The sequence below is a fragment of the Drosophila kikkawai genome, chromosome 2L (genome assembly GCF_030179895.1).
Source record: "Drosophila kikkawai strain 14028-0561.14 chromosome 2L, DkikHiC1v2, whole genome shotgun sequence".
NCBI lineage: Eukaryota > Metazoa > Arthropoda > Insecta > Diptera > Drosophilidae > Drosophila > Drosophila kikkawai.
In genome coordinates this window covers 10,469,676-10,488,831 of record NC_091728.1, presented here as the reverse complement: position 1 = coordinate 10,488,831, position 19,156 = coordinate 10,469,676, and the positions used below count along the sequence as shown (strand labels likewise).

At 42.6% G+C, this 19,156-nt stretch overlaps 3 protein-coding genes across 5 annotated transcripts; 2 read left to right on the top strand and 1 right to left on the bottom strand.

Annotated features, from left to right (window-relative positions):
- The first annotated feature begins 9 nt into the window (after positions 1–9).
- On the top strand, positions 10–2,313 carry Ns4 (Nucleostemin 4). Its single transcript, XM_017177461.2, has 4 exons — positions 10–275; positions 371–699; positions 823–2,014; positions 2,074–2,313. Exons 1-4 carry the CDS (start codon positions 197–199, stop codon positions 2,199–2,201), a joined length of 1,728 nt encoding a protein of 575 aa, XP_017032950.1. The 5' UTR covers positions 10–196; the 3' UTR covers positions 2,202–2,313.
- On the bottom strand, positions 2,223–5,543 carry Rhau (RHAU helicase). The gene is made up of 6 exons (XM_017177456.3): positions 3,591–5,543; positions 3,140–3,532; positions 2,969–3,082; positions 2,644–2,916; positions 2,461–2,589; positions 2,223–2,402 (listed from the first exon to the last, which is right to left on the bottom strand). The coding sequence occupies exons 1-6, from the start codon at positions 5,420–5,422 to the stop codon at positions 2,324–2,326; spliced, it is 2,820 nt and encodes a 939-aa protein (XP_017032945.1). The 5' UTR covers positions 5,423–5,543; the 3' UTR covers positions 2,223–2,323.
- A 256-nt stretch (positions 5,544–5,799) lies between these two features.
- Positions 5,800–16,069, top strand: dia (diaphanous related formin 1). 3 transcript variants are annotated; one of them, XM_017177511.3, is made up of 5 exons: positions 5,800–6,043; positions 8,365–8,681; positions 12,051–14,006; positions 14,065–14,595; positions 14,657–16,069. In XM_017177511.3, exons 2-5 carry the CDS (start codon positions 8,366–8,368, stop codon positions 15,127–15,129), a joined length of 3,276 nt encoding a protein of 1,091 aa, XP_017033000.1. In that variant the 5' UTR covers positions 5,800–6,043; position 8,365; the 3' UTR covers positions 15,130–16,069. The 3 variants fall into 3 exon arrangements, with proteins under 3 accessions (XP_017033000.1, XP_017033001.1, XP_041631695.1); XM_017177512.3 differs by having other exon boundaries at positions 5,800–6,390; XM_041775761.2 differs by lacking the exon at positions 5,800–6,043 and adding an exon at positions 8,248–8,291.
- Positions 16,070–19,156: the final 3,087 nt, after the last annotated feature.

The following is a 19,156-nucleotide window of genomic DNA, read 5'->3' as shown; positions in this document are numbered from 1 at the left end:
AACCAAAAAACGATTCCGAATAGTAAGCTTTGCAAAGCTCGGCAACCCTCCTCCCACTTGGGAACTGCCAACTCGACGGAAACGTTTAATTTGCAAATGACAAGCGGCAACCACATTCAATAACAATTAACAACGGCGAGAGCAGTTTATAAACCAAAATTAAGCTAAAGTGAGACCAGGACGTAACCCAAAAACAATGCCCCAGCAACGGCGCAAGGTGGCCTTCAGCGGCAAGAAGAAGAAGGACCAGATGCTGCAAAAACGCTCTGCGAAACGTAAGAAAACATTGCCCACCTGCGGCGAACAGTGAATGGGAAAAAATAAAACAGAACAGTTGGTTGGTATGACTAACAATGTCCATCGTCGGCAGTTCCGCCCAAATACCTAAGGAGCGCCCAGGAATCGTACGAGGACAGCGATGTGCCCGAGACCACCAGGAAACTCATGGAACAGCCTTTTGCCCGTGGCGGCAATCGGAACAAGAACGTAAATCGCTATAATCTACAGTTTTACCAGGAGGGGAAGAAGGAACTGGAGCAGATGAAGCAGGAAGGCTTCAAGCCGCTGGAGGCGCTCAGTCCCAAGGAGCGGGAGGTGGACGAGCACTACTTCGCTGGCTGCGATTTCCCAGTGCGTCCGCCGTGGGCGCCGGCTAACTCCAAAGAGCAGCTCGATCGCAGTGAGAATCGTTACTTTAAGGTAGGTCAGGTTTCCCGATACATGGAGAGTTTGAAATGGAATTTGTATACAAACTAACCAATTAATGAAACATTTACTGGTTAATTGGTTATTAACTAGCTAACTTGAACTTCATCTTCCCAGGAGTACGTGGATGAGCTGCAAAAGAAACAACGCGCTGGCGATTCCAAGGAGCTTTCCCTGTTCGAACTCAATCTGGAGACGTGGCGCCAATTGTGGCGTGTCCTCGAATTTTCGGACATCCTGCTCATCATTGTGGACGTCCGCTATGCCACGCTGATGTTCCCACCCTCCCTCTACGACTACATCATTGGCACGCTTAAGAAGCAGGCCATTGTGGTGTTCAACAAGGTGGATCTCGTGGAGCCGCAGGTGGTGGTAGCATGGCGCGAGTATTTCCGCGATCGCTATCCCCAGTTGCCGGTTGTCCTATTCGCATCCTTCCTGCCGCGCTCCCGCAAGGGAAGCCAGCGTGGACCGCAGGCTCATCGCCGGAGCATGGAGGGTGTGTATAATATTTACAAGGAGTGCCAGCGCTATGTCCAGGGCGAAGTGGATCTAACAGCATGGGAGCAAAAGATACGCGACGACATGCGGAGCGATCAGCTGGACATCCTGGACGAGGTCACGTCGGCCGTTGAGGGTGAGCTTAAGATCAGCAGCAGCATCGACACCACGCCCCACGAGCATGTAAGATATCACAACGGAGTCCTGACTATCGGCTGCATCGGCTTCCCCAATGTGGGCAAGTCCTCGCTGATTAACGCCTTAAAGGGACGGAAAGTGGTTAGCGTCAGCCGCACTCCCGGCCACACGAAGCATTTTCAGACCATTTTCCTAACTCCCCTCGTCCGCCTGTGCGATTGTCCCGGTCTAGTCTTTCCCTCGTCGACGCCCAAGAGCCTGCAAGTGCTTCTGGGCAGCTTCCCGATCTCCCAACTGGCTGTTCCGTACCGCTCGCTAAAGTTCCTCGGCGAGCATGTGAACCTGCCGCAGCTTTTAAGGCTTCATCTTCCGGAGGACTATGACGAGTGGTCGGCGGTGGCCATTTCAGATGCCTGGGCCTACAAAAGAGGCTTCCTGACGGCCAAGGCGGCCAGGCCGGATCGGTATCGTGCCGCCAATCACATCCTGCGCATGTGCCTGGCCGGGCAGCAGCAGTTGGTGCTGCAGTTCTATCCACCGGGATATGAGGAGCGACGAGATCATTGGTTCCAGCATACCGATCTCGCGGAGGTCAAGAAGTACCAGCAGGTTGAGCTGGAGGAGCCGGAGAGTGAGACCAACGGCGACACATCCTCTGTGTGCTCGGACAGTGAGTACTTCAAGAGATTTCAGAAATGTTTTAACTACATTTGAGGTTATATTTTACAGCCGCCGACAGCGAGGACGAGGATGAGGACAGTTCCAACGATGAGACGAACGCAGACGAAGACGAGTGCGCCATTGAGGAGGATCTGCCCAGGTCCCGCAATGTGTTTGCCCTCCTGGAGGATGACTAATGTGTGGGAGTCCTTGTTGCATGACTAGCTTATCGCCTATAATTTATTACTAAAACATTCACGAAGTGGATTTTACCGAGAGCTATACAATAAACTATGTAAACCAGGCTGAGATGTGGCAGTTAGATGTCGTCGATTTCATCGGACGAAATGTAGTCCTCGCCTAGTCTTTCGTCCAGCGAGAGGAGCAATTCAATGGCTCTGTTAAGGCAGTGAAAAATCATAATTTGGAGAGCACAAACATCAACAGTTAACTCACTTGATCAACTGCCTTTCGTAGCCGTTCTCCTCGATGGGCGCCGGATACATGGCCTTCTTAAGCAGCAGCTTTCCCAGATGTCTTCGCAGTTCCAAAACAACATCGGCCGTCTCCGGATTGCATTTAAAGCTGCAAAAGTTACACATTAGATTTAGCTTCATAGCCATGTGTCTTTCTGCTTACTAATAAGTCTTGGCCACGCACAAATAAGGCGTATTTTGCGTCACGCCGGCCTCCACGCCATCGCCAAAGATGATCAGGGCCATGGGAAAAACCATTGTAGAGTCGAGCAGATATAGATTCGAGGACTTTTGCCGCTGGTAGTAGACAAAGTAAGACGAATCGAAGCCACTCTCGCCGCTGTTCACGGACGACGGATGAAAGTTGACACGGCGGCCATCATCCGTGGCCATGGTGTGAATAGCCCGTACTCGATTCCGGATTTGTCGGGACTTCCTGGAATTACAAGCTCTTAAATGATATTTGAGAAACTTCATCTAAAACCCACCGCAAATGCGCCATGTTGGGGTAGAGACCCGCTCCTATAATAGCTCTTAGCAGAGGGATCTTGCTCGAATTTGTGTTGGATGCGCTGTCCTTGCAGTTGGAAGAAGTAAGAAACCTGAAGAGGACAATGAAGAGGACTTCTGGAATTTACAGGGGAGTAATCCTTTCTCACTTGTAGTTGTAGAGGAGTTCGCTGAACTGATTCTTCATTCCCTCCAGCTGATTCAGTGTCGTTGAGCTTAGAAAGTTCTTGTAGCAAAAGTCGCGTTCCGCATGCATGTGGCGACTCTCTCGGTAGGCCTGGATGGTGTTGTGCACCAGGAGGTGGTCACTTCGCATATTGCGTGCCATTTTCCGCTTGATCTCGTCCACCCGGCTCTCCTTACCCAACGGGGCATAGAAGGGCGATTTAAAGGACAAGGCCGCCGCCGCTGAGGTTACTGGATCCAAGCAACAGAAGAGAGCCGACATCAGGATCATTTTACCCATTTGCGGATCGATCGGCAGCTTGGCCAAGTGCATGCCCAGCGGTGTAAGGATGCCAGCACTGTCCAGAGCCTCAATTCTAAGTAGAAAGGCATCTTTGAGTTGGTCTTTCAAGTAAATTTAACCACCGAACTTACCGCATCAGTAGGTTCACACCAATCCTGATCGCCTCCGGATTGGGGGCATTGATCAGGGTTTGCAGAAAGCGGTACGGATCATCGATGTGCAGCAGCTTCAAAATCAAAATGATCGATTCCAGCTTCGAGCGCAGTATCTCCGGCGTAGGAATCTCCTCCATTAGGTCCTCCCTGGCGCGGCTAAACAGATTGTAGCAGATTCCCGGCCTCACGCGACCAGCTCTTCCCTTTCTCTGTTGCGTATTCGCCTTGGTCACCCATACCTCCTCCAGGGTCTGTATGTTCGTCTCTATATCATAGTTGGTGGATTTCGTGCGTCCAGAGTTGATGACATATACCACATCGTCAATGGTCACCGAAGTCTCGGCAATCATGGTGGATATGATGACTTTTCGCTTGCCCGATGGCGGATGACGGAAAACGGCCTTCTGTTCCGTCGATTGCATGAGGGAATGCAGGGGAAAGACCACCAGATTGTCGCGCCATCTCTGTCCTTTGGGAGACTGAGGACTTTGCAGGAGATTGTAAAGCTGCGAGATTTTATCATAGCCCGGCAGGAACACCAAGATCGCACCCTCCGGCTCGTTTTCACAGATGTAGTACACGAGATGAGCAATAAAATCCAGGTCCTCGCACCCTTCCGACTCTGGCAGGCGCAGTTTCTCAAGGACGCGACTGTCGTATGAGTTCCTGATGCGTCGCAAATACGGTTCTATCATTGCCTGATGCTGCATCTTTTGCTCGGGACGACAGCGCTTGGGGCGACGGTCATGGGAGTTGCCGAACTCGTAGTTGGTCACGGCCAGGACATCCTCCAGGTATAGCATCCGTACAGGAAACATGACGCCCTCAATGCGAAACATGGGACAGTTGCCGAAGTAATCGCAGAAATCCTGCTCCCGCACTGTGGCGCTCATCAGGATCACCTTCAGTTCGGGCCGGTGCGGCAGGATTACCTTCAGCAAACCCATAAGCAAATCCGTTTCCACGCTGCGTTCGTGTATCTCGTCCAAAATAAGGACACTTAAATTGTGCATCAGCGGATCCGATTGGAGTTGCTGCAGCAGCACCCCCGTGGTGCAGTAGGTGATGGAGGCCCTATCGCGGGGCTTTCTGCTCTCCAGGCGGATCTGATAGCCAACTGATGAGCCGAGACTCTCGCAGCGCTCGTAGCTGACCCACTCGGCAATGGTTATGGCCGAAATCCTTCTAGGTTGAGTGCAAATAATCCGACATTCTGATCCACAGCCTCGGGATATGGCGTCATCGAGAAGGATCTGAGGTACTTGTGTAGTTTTGCCACAGCCAGTGCTTCCCACAACAAGAATAACCTGGTTATCCTTTACGGCCTGAACTATGTCATTGGCATATCGCATGGTGGGAAGTTTTTGACGTGCTTGGAGACGTTTCCTGGCCGCGTCCTCCTGCTGGCGCTGCTCCAGCTCCTGCCGCAACATCTCGTCCAGCTTGGGATTCGTATAGCTAACGTCTTCGTTCTCCTCCTTGGTTTCCGCCACGAATTCCTCGAAGTTGACGCTCAGAAGATATCGAAACTGACGCTTGAACTGTCCGTCGACATCGGAGTTTTCCTTCGCCGGTGTTTGGTTATATTCCTCCATGTACTCCTTGACGCGTTCGAGAACCCCACTGGGCACGCTGACTTTGCATCCCAGGTGGATTTTGGGTTCTATGGGGTTTTCATCCTCGCCACGCTCCTTTTTGCGCTGCCGGGTGAGATTGCGGTAGTACAGTCCGATTTCCTTGCCCCTAAGCCCAGGCGGACGGTTGCCCTTGCGGGCATTAAATCCGGATGAGCCTTTGTCACGCTGCATTCTAGTTAATCTTGGCTCATTTTCAGAACACAAAAATGAATTTCAACGAAAGCAAAGTATCAAAGGGGTCGACGTTTGTCGCCCGGTCTAAAAGAACAGATGTTTGGTGCCACGGGGATGCCAACTTGGAATTTTTTTTCTTGTAGAATACGGTTACACCATTTCCGATCGTGAATTTTCCCAGCGCAGTCTGGTAACGCTGATGCATAAGTGCTCATTTCTTCTCAAGTAGTTTGTCTACGTTTTCTTGTAGAAATTTTCCTTTTCCTTCTAGTCTCCTGGAAATGCATGCCGGAAATTCGTTTGTTTATGTCGTTAAGCGGACAAGCCTTCGGGCACACTACGCATTTCAAATAACAGCCAACGGTATTTTCGTGGCAGTTCGCCACGGTCACACTATTGCCGATCAACGCGCTGAGCAAAACGCTGCTGTTTTTATTTCAATATTTTTGCGATTTACGGGACGCGAAGAAGCAACGATCTAGGTGCCAAGTAACCTACAGCGATACGGCCAAGTGTTTGAAGAGCGAAACAGTACAAAAACTGAGTGTATATTTCATGTGTCATCCGCGGCAGCCGAGCAACAAGTGGTGGCAAAAAGGAAAGAGCGACTAAAAAAAAGTAAGATAACTTCAACTTCACGGTGGCTAGGCTTCCTCCGCATAAAGGCTGCTGACTGGTATTTGGATTTGAAAACCACGCAGCGCAGCAAGCACACTTTTTAAGCGGTGCGCGCAGCTTTTTTGTGCCAGCGTCGCGCAATAAAACAAACAAAAAGTCAGAAACCCAAAAACGACAACAACAACAACTGACAGCAGGCAAAGCCGTTTGATCGCGAGTGTGAGTGTGTGTGTGTGTGTGTGTGTGTGTGTGTGTGAACGCCAAGCCATTATTTTTTCTGGTCTTATGACGTAAACCACCGAAAAAAATCAAAAGTGAGCACAGACGACACAGATATCAAAGCGAAGGTGAGCGCATTTTTTGTGTCTTTCCAAAAACTGGCTCTTTTCTTGGAATTCCAGCGGTTATTAAAAGTCTTATTCCTTTTCTTTTTGGGCTTGTTTACATTTTCGCAGTTGCAGCGGCCTCTGAACTATTCACACACACACACTTCTATGGACAAAACATAGAGTGGGAAAGAGAGGGGCAGAGAGAAAGATGCGGTGCAGTGCCTTCTACGGCATGTAAACAAAATAGAGAAAGAGGCAATTGCTGTAAATTCTTTGGCAAAAGAAATCTTGTTGAAAGCATTTCCTCCGCAAATGCTTGTGCTGCTTAGCTTTCCATGGCTTGGCTTGGCTCGTCGTAGCGACCTGAAAAGAAATTGTTGCCCTGCTTGAACTTGTCGCTCCAGACTGCTGCCTCCTTTTCCTCCTCCTCCTCTAGTTCTGCTTCTTCCCACACACACTCCACAAAAACACACACTTGAGCCTCATTCACAATTGCCCTTTTGCGGAGTCATAATAAATATTAAATTTGATTTCTCCACCGCCTGACAATTGTGAATGATTTGCAGAGAGTTGGCACGCCCATTCACCAAACACTGCAAGAAAAAGTTTCCTCCTTATCTAGATTTTTTTTTAAATTTAAAAACTGGATATTTTAACATATTTAACACAGATACAAAAAATCAAAATATTGTTGCTAAAATAACAATCATTTTCACTGTTATTATTTTTTTCACAATAATATTATACACTTGTAAATTGACAAACTCCATTAAATTTATTTACTTTTTAAATGTATGAACATTTTTTTTATTAATAAAAACTCATTGAAAAATTAATTTTTGCCTGTGATGATAGAAGTTTTAAATATAAATATAAATCAGGGCGTTTTGTTCAGTGCAACGAGCAAGAACAATCCGCAAAACCTGTTGCTCGTTTGCCTTTTTTATTTTGCTTTTTTTACCCCTCTCCAACTTCTGCTGGCCATTAGTGATTCATTAGATGTGTTGTCTAAAGCCAAAGCCTAAGCGTTCCCACCGCATCCTTCAATATTAAATACATACGTACATACATAAATATATAAGCCAATTCAAATGTTAACGGCTTGCATTGTGGCCTAGCCGAATATGAATCACACACAATAACCATAAATTCTAATCGCTCTTCACTCTCTATTCTCTATTTAGCTCTCTGTATTTAGTGCTATTTCCTATTTTGGTCTGCGGTGATTATCGCATCATTTTGTAAATTTAGTGCGCGGTATTATTAATGAATTTGTCCAATTTGCTTCGTTTATTCGTGTGATTTTTTGTTGTTTACGATTATAATCAGCCGTTTTCACGCTTCGAATGTTTTTTTTACTAGCACAGTGGTTAATGGTTCCATTTATATTTCATGAGCCTTTATAATGAATGGGAAATTAGGGAGTGTAATCCTAATTTAATCATAATTTTAAAAAGTAGTAAATCGTATCACAGTGACAGCAACAATCTTAATCTTATTAGAAAAAGTAAATTGTATTCATCTCTTAAATATTATATTTTCACCAGAACTTAATCATACTATTTAATGGATAGGTTTTCCTTTTAAAAAGGATCCACACCGTACTTGCCTCTCCTCCCACTTGTAAACGCTAATTGAAAAATCGACTTTCTGAGGCATCCGAGAAATAATTGTAAATAAACCGAGCTGATAATGATCCCGCAGCCCCCACTGAACATCCATCGATTGCATATTCATTGGAAACTCATCAGAAATCACAGCCCCCGTTCACCTCTCGCCCGTTTAATGTAAACAAAGAACAGCTGTAAAAGTTTTCCTATTGAATCTTCCATATATTCTGCGCATGTCCCAAAAATGCACAGTTGTTTTGGTTTAGTTTTCGTTTAGTTCTTCTCCAAAATGCGTCTCAAAAAGATGGGGTGCGCTCAAGTTATTTATCTTTTACAAAACATTGGAAAATATCCTTATTAATTTAATCGTTTTTCATTACAGAATGTCACGTCAGGAAAAAGCAAAGTCTACAGGCGGTGGGATCCTGGAAAGCCTGTTCGGCAGACCCTCGAAGTCGAAAGGGGGAAGCATAAACAGCGGAACCCTAACCCATGGTGGAAGGCCCGTGTCGTCGGACAATGACGCTGTCCAGGGCGTGGAGGACTGGGAGCGGCACATTCAGGAGCTGAGCGAGGCGCAGGTGGATGCTCAGTTTCTGGAAATAATTGAGGATATGAATATACCCAAGGATAAGCGGGAGCCCTTGTTGGCTAAGTCTAAAGAGGAGCGCCAGAAGATGATTCTGTATCATCTAAAAGGTAACAAACCTAAAATGGATAGCTAACTTTATTGTGTCGAGATTACCCTTGTAATTGGTATAAAATATTTAGACTCTCGTATTTTGTAAAACAGGGATTTAACGTTTAAAAACATTAAGTGTATAATGCTTCTAGTTACGTCCTTAGAAAACCTAAGGATTGTTTATATTAGATTCTAGGGACCTCAAAATTTAGGTTGCAATTATATGTGGGAATATTGTACTTAGGCTTAGATAAAATCTTTATATCAGATGGACGATATATGTTTCAACAATTTGTGAATATGCTGGCTTTCCTTTTCTGGGCGTACAATTGTCAGTTTTTTTTTTGGATTATCATTTAACTTAAATTAAATATTAATTTTGATATAAGATGCAGACATTCTTTAATTTCCCGATTTATAGATTCGAGGCGCAATTTTAGGCGCTCTGCTAAAAGGTTTTAAAAAGCACAAAAAATCGATTTGTCGTGCAACCAAGTTTGATGACTCTTTGCCTTTTCTTTGCTTTTGTTGTATTCCCCCGGAATATTGCATTCCATTTCGTGATAAGATTAGCAGGTAACGTGTTGTGTGTCTCTGTGTGCTTCACCTTTATCGGTGTTTGCGTGTCTGCAAATTTTCGCTTTCTGTTTGTACACCTTTTGCTTTAGCTGCCAATTTGCTTTGCCACCCATCGTCGGTTCTATTTGTATTTGTATCGCAAAACCGCTATTCGCGAGTTTTTTTTTTTTTTTTTTAATTTTTGTTGACAATTGGTATTGATAGCCATGATGTCAACGATCTTACTTATACCAAAAACAGATCAATTATTACTATTCTGGGATATCTTAAAATATATCTTCAACTTCGTAATCATTATAATTTCATTTAAATGAAATGAAAAGCGTAAAATATTTTTAGAAACATCTACACATTAATATTTATCTATTAAACTCGTTATAAAATTGGGTTTATGTAAGGATGTGTATTTGATAGCATTAAAACCAGAGTTTTTTGTGACATCTTAGTATAAATCAATCAGCTCAGAATGTACCCAGTATATAATTATATGTATATTCCACATGTATTTGCGTTTTCCATGGCAACCGAGTGTAATTATCTCTGTGCCCCTCCATCGCTATCTAAATCTCGAGCATATTTCAATGCTAACTCGGCATTTTTGGCTTCATTCTTGGAGTCTCGCTCCAGTTATTTTTCCCACTGGTCCATTATCAGACTTGGAAATAAGCCTAGAAGCACTGCCTCTTATCGTTTTGTAACGGGTAATTGCAAAATAACCTTGGGTGATCTTTGGCCTCTCTTTCCCCCCTTTTTATCAAATATAATACGTAGCTACTATATACGACGAATGCGTGACTAAAGTCGAGCAGCAAAAAGCGAGAATGCAAAGACATTGAAATTTACTTTTACCATGCATATTATACAATTTAAATTACGTCAAGTGGCAGTGAGAAAATATATTTTTCTTTTTAAGTATTTAACGCTCGTTCGTTCTTTTTGTTGTATAAGCAAGTGCATTGCGAATCGGTGGAGAAAAATAAGAAGCGGCAGTGAGAGAGAGAGAGAGCGAGACTAGTACAAGGCAAATTCACACTTGGAAAAATATTTAAAGAAAATCAATTTATAAATTTCATTAAAAAAATTAAATATTTTTAAATGATTTTGGGTTTTTTTTTTGTATTTTAAATCTCTATATTATTTTTACAATTATTAAATACCAAAATCGTTTTAAAATATTAACAAATTCCGATATCTAAGTAAGAATGCCAAGAAATCTTAGCTATTTATGGAATTTAAGACACTGAATTTTTAATATTATTAATTCTATTAATAGTAAATCTTGTCTTTAAATATATTAAATTGTATTGAACAAAAATGGACCGTCAACCATTTCCACAAATGAACTTCAGTGTAATAGACGAGAGAGTTTATTTGTGTTTTTGCTCACGTTCAAGTTCTATGAGCGATTTTTCTTACACTTTGGAACCAGCCATAAAATGCAAATATGTGAAAATCGTTAAACACATTATGACAAAATCAAGCTGAAAATAAATTCTGATGCTGTCAATAAACTTGAGGTAAATAAACATCGTCCGACTCTTACAGGTTATAATGATAACTCAAAAGTAAAGAAATAACGAAAAAAGAGAAACAGATAAATATTCCTTTGTGGGTCGTTGTGTTTATTGTGGCAGAACCGAGCGGAGCCCCCACCCCCACAAAACCACTTGTTGCAAAATTAAATTTAAAACACAAACAATGGACGTTCTCGCACAAAAAAAAAGCTGTTCATTAACACGCTTCGCTTGCCGTTTTGAGTTAATTAATAAAACAGTTAGCGTAGTTGGGCTTTGATGGATAAATGAATAAAGTGTGGGCTGGGTTTAGGCCAATTTGAGTGATGTCAGTGGTGTTCAAGTTATCAAATAATGGGATAGGTGGTTTTAGGAAGGTTTCCTCCCAAGGCTGCTTTTTTATTAGGCTCTTATTGCCTTTTACCTATCCTTATCTGTTATTTTGAAGGTAAACTTGTTAGAAATGAGTATTTTTCTATTTAGTAATAAAATATATGTTATGCCTTTTGTTCTGTTATGTGTAATATGAAAGGACTGATGCTTGTTAATAAGAAATAGTAATAAAAAATAAAAAAATACCGTTTTAAATTTCAAATGACTAAATAATTTATAATTGACTCCAAACTCAATTAATTAAACGATTTCCCTATCTCAAAGTCGCAATTTAGCTCTTAGGAAAGTACTCCGATTGTAAAGAGTGTGCAAAAGATAATGTGGACTGAATCATCAACGTTGATATGATTTTACCCACATTGGAGTAGTCATAGGGTGTAGTCAAAAGGGGGTCAACCCATTTCTAAATACAACTTTATGGACGAAACCTTGACGTACAAATTTAATCTAAGCATTAAAACGGAATGTGAGCTGAATGACTAATTTACTTTGAATGAACCTTTGTTTTGCTTCATATATACATATGTTTTATATACGTATTTATATATTTAATTGCTTTATAATACAATATTATAAACCATTTTTTATATGAATTAAACGAGGAAAGATTAATATATTATTTTGTGAACCCCATTGCTATCCTTTTGAGATCACGAAAACTGACACCAAAAAGTATGCTTTAATTTATTTTAGGTCACACATTTTTCAAGATTTCCTATTTTTATTGACATTTATATACCCCTACTTAAAGCCATTTCAATTAAGTTAACTTTCAGTGTGATTTCTGTGTAGCCTTTAAATAAATGTGCATACTCCCCTCTGTCTAACTTTGTTACTTACCAAGTAGTGTGCAATCGAATACCTTTACTGATTCAATTTCCATTCTTCAATCTCTTGCAGGGAAAAACTCACTGGAGCGCAACACCAACTCCCGGTTTGAGAGGCCCATCGACTACGTGGAGTATCTGCAGAATGGAGAGCATAGCGAACACAAGGTGTATCAGTGCGTGGAATCTTTGCGCGTGGCCCTCACCAGCAATCCGATCTCATGGATCAAGGAGTTCGGGGTGGCGGGCATTGGTCAGATCGAAAAGCTGCTGACGCGGGCGAAAAAGGATCGCACCTATGACAGGATTGAGTTTGAGGCAATCCGATGTCTGAAGGCGATCATGAATAATACATGGGGCTTGAATGTGGTCCTCAATCCAGACCAGCACAGTGTGGTTCTGCTGCTGGCGCAATCTCTGGATCCGCGGAAGCCGCAAACCATGTGCGAGGCTCTCAAGCTGCTGGCATCCTTTTGCATTGTCTACGAGCGAAATGGCTATGAAAAGGTGCTACGCGCTATCACCACAATAGCGGCCACATCCTACAAGGCCAGCGAACGCTTTCGGCCCATTGTGGATGCTCTGTTTGCGTCGGATAAGCAGGATCCCAAGCGGGAGCTGGCCTGTCACAGCCTGATTTTCATCAATACTCTCACTAACACACCCACGGACCTGAATTTCCGCCTGCATCTGCGCTGCGAGATCATGCGAATGGGTCTGTACGATCGCCTGGACGAGTTCAAGAAAATTGTGGAGACGAGCAATAACGAGGCGCTGCAACAGCACTTTAAGATCTTCAACGAGATTCGGGAGGATGACTTTGAGGAGTTTGTGCAGCGCTTCGACAATGTCACCTTCAATATGGACGATGCCACCGAGTGCTTTGAGGTGCTGAAGAACATGGTGATAGACACCACCTCGGAACCCTACTTCCTCTCCATCCTGCAGCACCTGCTGTACATCAGGGATGACTTCTACTTCCGACCCGCCTACTACCAACTGATCGAAGAGTGCATCTCGCAGATAGTTTTCCACAAGGGCTACTGTGACCCGAACTTTGAGAACAGGAACTTCAACATAGACACCTCCCTGCTGCTCGACGACATTGTGGAGAAGGCCAAGGCCAAGGAGTCCAAACGATCGGAGGAGTATGAGAAGAAGATCGAGCAGCTGGAGAGCGCCAAACAGGAGGCTGAGGCAAAGGCTGCCCATCTCGAGGAGAAGGTCAAGCTGATGGAGGCGAATGGCGTGGCGGCACCGTCGCCCAATAAGCTGCCCAAAGTAAATATACCAATGCCACCGCCGCCGCCAGGAGGAGGTGGACCACCGCCACCACCGCCGCCCATGCCCGGAATGGGTAGAGGCGGACCGCCGCCCCCACCACCTCCTCCCATGCCCGGTATGGGCGGAGGACCGCCACCGCCGCCTCCCATGCCCGGAATGGGTAGAGGAGGACCACCGCCGCCACCCATGCCCGGTATGATACGTCCCGGTGGACCGCCACCACCGCCAATGATGATGGGACCCATGGTTCCGGTACTTCCTCATGGCCTGAAACCGAAAAAGAAGTGGGAAGTGAAGAATCCAATGAAGAGGGCCAACTGGAAGGCAATTGTTCCGGCCAAAATGTCCGAGAAGGCTTTCTGGGTCAAGTGTCAGGAGGATAAGTTGGCACAGGACGATTTCCTTGCCGAACTGGCCGTAAAATTCTCGTCGAAGCCGGTGAAGAAGGAGCAAAAGGATGCGGTGGACAAGCCAACGACGCTGACAAAGAAGAACGTTGATCTGCGCGTGCTAGATGGCAAATCTGCCCAGAATCTGGCCATTTTGCTAGGTGGATCGCTGAAGCATCTGTCATACGAACAGATTAAGATATGCCTGTTGCGCTGCGACACCGCCATTCTGTCCTCAAACATCTTGCAGAACCTCATCCAGTATTTGCCGCCGCCAGAGCAACTGAAGCGCCTGCAGGAGATCAAGACCAAGGGTGAACCGCTGCCGCCGATCGAACAGTTTGCGGCCACGATAGGTGAGTTTGATTGAGCTATCTTTGAGATAAAACCATATTAACCGCATTCCTTTTTCAGGTGAAATCAAGCGTCTGTCTCCTCGCCTCCATAATCTAAACTTCAAGCTAACCTATGCGGACATGGTGCAAGATATCAAACCCGATATTGTAGCAGCCACGGCTGCCTGCGAAGAAGTGCGGAACAGCAAGAAGTTCTCCAAAATATTGGAGCTCATACTTCTGCTTGGCAACTACATGAACACGGGCTCCAAGAACGAAGCCGCCTTTGGCTTCGAGATCAGCTATCTAACAAAGCTGACCAATACGAAAGATGCGGATAATAAGCAGACATTGCTGCATTATCTGGCTGATCTCGTGGAGAAGAAATTCCCCGATGCCTTGAACTTCTACGACGATCTGTCGCATGTGAATAAGGCGTCGCGAGTGAATATGGATGCCATACAGAAGGCGATGCGGCAAATGAATTCGGCGGTGAAAAACCTGGAGACGGATCTGCAGAATAATAAGGTGCCGCAGTGCGATGATGACAAGTTCAGTGAGGTTATGGGCAAGTTTGCCGAAGAGTGCAGGCAACAAGTGGATGTGCTGGGTAAGTTCCAGAATTAATAATCAAAATTTATCATATATAATATATATCGCTCGTATTCCAGGCAAAATGCAGCTGCAAATGGAAAAACTGTACAAGGACCTCAGCGAGTACTATGCCTTCGATCCCAGCAAGTACACCATGGAGGAGTTCTTTGCGGACATTAAGACGTTCAAGGATGCCTTCCAAAATGCGCACAACGAGAATGTGCGCGTGCGCGAGGAGCTGGAAAAGAAGCGAAGACTGCAGGAGGCCCGCGAGCAGTCCGTTCGGGAGCAACAGGAGCGCCAGCAGCGTAAGATGGCGGTGGTGGACATGGATGCGGCGCAGGCGCAGGAAGGTGTAATGGACAGTCTTCTCGAGGCGCTGCAAACGGGCTCGGCCTTTGGACAGCGTAATCGTCAGGCCCGGCGACAACGTCCAGCGGGCGCGGAACGAAGGGCCCAACTCAGCCGAAGTCGGTCACGGACGCGTGTGAACAACGGTCAGCTGATGACCCGAGAGATGATCCTCAATGAGGTTCTAGGCTCCGCGTAGTTTTGTTCGTTTAGAATAGAGAAAAAACGTTCAAGCAATTCCCCTCTGTACATATATAAATAGACACATCTGTAGCGATCTAAGGAGCCTAAGGACATTAGCTGTGTACATCTGTAGCCTGGTTTACATATCAACTCCAACGGATTTTTCAAAGAGTTTGGATAGCCGACAGGAAAGATTATTTAAACAGCCGCAAAAAAAATTAATATCAAGGGAGGCCATCGTTTGAATTAGGAGTAAAAAGCATTGCTGAAAGAAGATAAAGAAGCAAATTTTATTTATTTTGTATTTTTCCGAAATGTGTTTTGATTTTTTAAATTGTTTGTTTAATATATAAATTTGAGTTTCTTATGATTTGATTTTAAAGTATATGAAAAAGGTATATTCATTATATATATTTTTTGTTTTGCTATTAAATTTATCTCTTTTTTTAAAAAACGAAAGAATTCGAGCGATCTTTGATATTAAACCGTTTTATTTAGCACACTTTTTCTAAATTTACAACTCAGTAATGCTATGAATAATACAGACTATGCCAACTTTAGCTTCCCCAAGCAAAAACATATATATTTTTTATACGCTTTTACTTCTGAAACCGAAAAACAACTGATTCTAAATACTTATAACAAAAACTGAGTCGTAAAATGTATCGACAGACTTTATATTGTGGTTCTCTACAACTCTGTATTCCTATTCTATTGTGGCATGTTCCAATCCAATGTTGCTGTGCACTTCGTTTTCGAGGCACTCACTATAGGGCGAGATATATAGTAATCGAAATGAAATTCCTTTTGTATTTAATTTCTTTTTAAGTGAAACTCTCTTTTTAAATTGTTTATTTTAATTCCCGAAATCCACGCTTTATACTTAACATTGTTACATAATGTCTATTTTTTGGACAACGATCGTATAATGAAATAAACTTAACAAAATAATAATACATATATTTGTTTCAAGATGTTTTTGGTGAGGTGAGGCGAGACTTTATTATGTTCTTGTTAACAAAAAAGTGCTCCACTGAATTCTTGTTTTCACCAATAATCTTGGGAAATTCCGTCTAAAGGTTTCGCTGCCAAATCTCAAAATATATTCGGGCTTTCCACCCAAAAAAAAAAAATAATAATAAGGTGACTTGCCGCTTTCCGTTGTCGTCCTTCTCCCCGTTAATTTGTTTTATTAACAAAGATATTTTATCGCTAATGTCGCGGCACCCATAAAGGTGTTTGATTGTGCTGGTCGTGGAGGAGGAGAGTCGGTGGATCGTTCAACGCAAAATGCACTTGCTGGAGTGGAGCGAGTGGTGGGGTTTGGCTCGGGCCCGGGGCCAATGGCCATAAAACTCTCCAAAACGTTAAACGAACCGACAAACAGCAAATGCCGCGCACGACAAAGACACATCCACATCCATATTCCCATCCGTCTGGCGACGTCGAACACATTATATATTGTGTACGAAAAAAAAACCGTACAGATATAAGAGTTATTACGAGTATATCTGGTTAAGTCTGGGGCGGGGACACACATATCTCCAAATGGTCTGATTGCCTCTCAAGTTTTATATTTTTGGAGTCTGCTTTATGGGCCAATGGCGCTCGGCTTTGCTTTCTTTATGGATTTATTAACATAATTGAAGGAGAATTATAAATACCATCTCGAGTTCTTTACAGGTTGTTAATGTCAATGGAGGGGACAGATTCTAATTTATGATATATAGATAGTGATGCATTAGAGTGAAATAAATCTTTCATTGATAAAAACTATATTTGAAAGGGATTCGATGAGTAAAAATTAAGAAAATAAATAAGGAATTTGGAAATCCTTTTTAGAAACATATGTATTTATTTTTACGGTTTTTGGTATTCAATTAATAAAGTAATAAATATTCTTGCTCAATAATCGATTTAAATCAGCATCCTAGCAGATAGATCTCGAACTCGTCTAGAATGGGGATCATAACATATGGCAATGTTTACATACCTTACTTAGGGATTATGCTTTTTGTGCCCCTAATGACTTCCAGGTAAAAATATACCCTGTTACATGACTTGTCCGTGCCCGTGCCGGTGCCTGATAGAGGGCCACGACCGAACCTTATAGAACCCAGAGGACCTACCCTTGCCGCGGAGGCCCAGCCCACGCAGTAAATTCCTCCGAATTGTTGACGATTTGCGAAAAAGAGGGGGAAAAAAGTGCTACGAGGCAACAAAAATCTGGGCTGTGGCTGCCTAATTGTTGTGTGAACTTTATGGACCTCGATCGATGGGTAGGACCAGCCCACCTTATAGGCCCTGTTTGGTGTCCCCGCGCGACCGTTAGGATCATTTTCGGAACTCAAAGGTCGACTGTCTTCGCGCAATCATAAAATCACTTTTGTCCGCGATCCCTTTCGATTGTTTTACAATCGTATTTTGTCTTACGGACATTAAGGGGTTTTTTGTTTGGAAACGATCGATCCCGAACCCAAACCCGAACCAGTTTTTGGTAGTTCCAGCTTTAATAAGTGAGTTTTAAGTACCGCCCTCGCGAGGCCAAATGCTTCTGTTCCCTTTGCCCTTTTCAGGGATCTATCTTTTGGTTCTCCGCCATTGTATCAGCTGCATTCACTTCTAATTATTTGACGCGACATTTGCAGTTTTATGATCACTCTACTAAAGACCCATTTTTGCGATCAATGAATGCACTTTTTATGGGTCAATGTAGTACGAGGAATTCTAGAACTCGCTAGGATTACTCAATCGGCGCGAGCTTAGCGCTTCTTGTTTGGGATTACAATTGGGATTAGCGATGAAGAGGCTATTTCCACGGAAAGGTATTTGAAAGAATGGAAGAAAGGGTACAAAGGACAACCAAAGTGATCTTTATGAGTATATTTACGTTAGTTATCAGATACTTGCTAGAGAAGTTCCTAATAATAAAATAACTATTTTGAATTAAGTGATATATATGTATAACTGATATCCAAGTAAACACGAAAATCTTAAGAAAATAATAATAAAAAAATTATTTGGAATATATTTAATATATTATTAAAATATCAATGATGATTATAGGAAGAAATAATTGCTTATGTTATTAATTATATTTTTTAACAAGAAAGCCCCAAAATACAATAGATTGGTTATAAATGCTATGTTATTTTCTAGATATTTTTAGTTTTCTGAAATATATTCTGATAATTAGCAATTGTAAAAGTGTCCAGAAGAATGCTATAAAACTCTGAAACATTTTGAGATTTACTAGTGCATTTAAGATAGGCCTTTTTACGCACTAAACTTCTTTTTAACCCGTTTCAAAGAAATATAATATTTAAAATATATAATATTTTATATATAAATATAAACTATATTTAAAATAGTTAACTTCATCATATCAAAATTTTAATTTTCGGCCAAAGGGCAAGTATTTATGTATAGCTTGACTTCTGTTTTCTGTTGCAATTTAAATGGATAATATGGAAAATAATTAAGAAAGATCTTTTTTTTTTGGCAGATAAATTAAACTCATTCAAGGATTCAATTTCATATTAAATTTAAAATTAATTAAGATGGTATAATCCTAATTATTGTAGAGCTCAACCCGTTTATGAATATGTATTTATTTCATAAATTATTTTTAATTTAATCAATAATATTTAAAAAGCATAATCGTTAAAGAGCTCATTAATATGAGGGATCATTGAATTTAAAGTAAATAAATAAGAAGCTATCGAAGCTTGAGTTTTGGTGACATTTCTCTTCATGAAATAAAGAATGTTACTGAACGCAACTGTCTTAAATCACTTTTCCAGTACTTTTCATCAACTTTTCTTCAATCCCCCAACTATTTAATATCAGTTCTTCCTCGTCTGTCATCGTTTACATGGCAATTAGAGATATAGATTTACAACTTTATATTTTTAACTGTGACGATATATGAACATATAGAATATATCGAGGCGCCCATATAAACCACGATTGCTTGGCAAACAAAATATCTGGACAATGGGGCACATCGTGTTTGAACAAAACTATATGGTTTATGTGTGTAT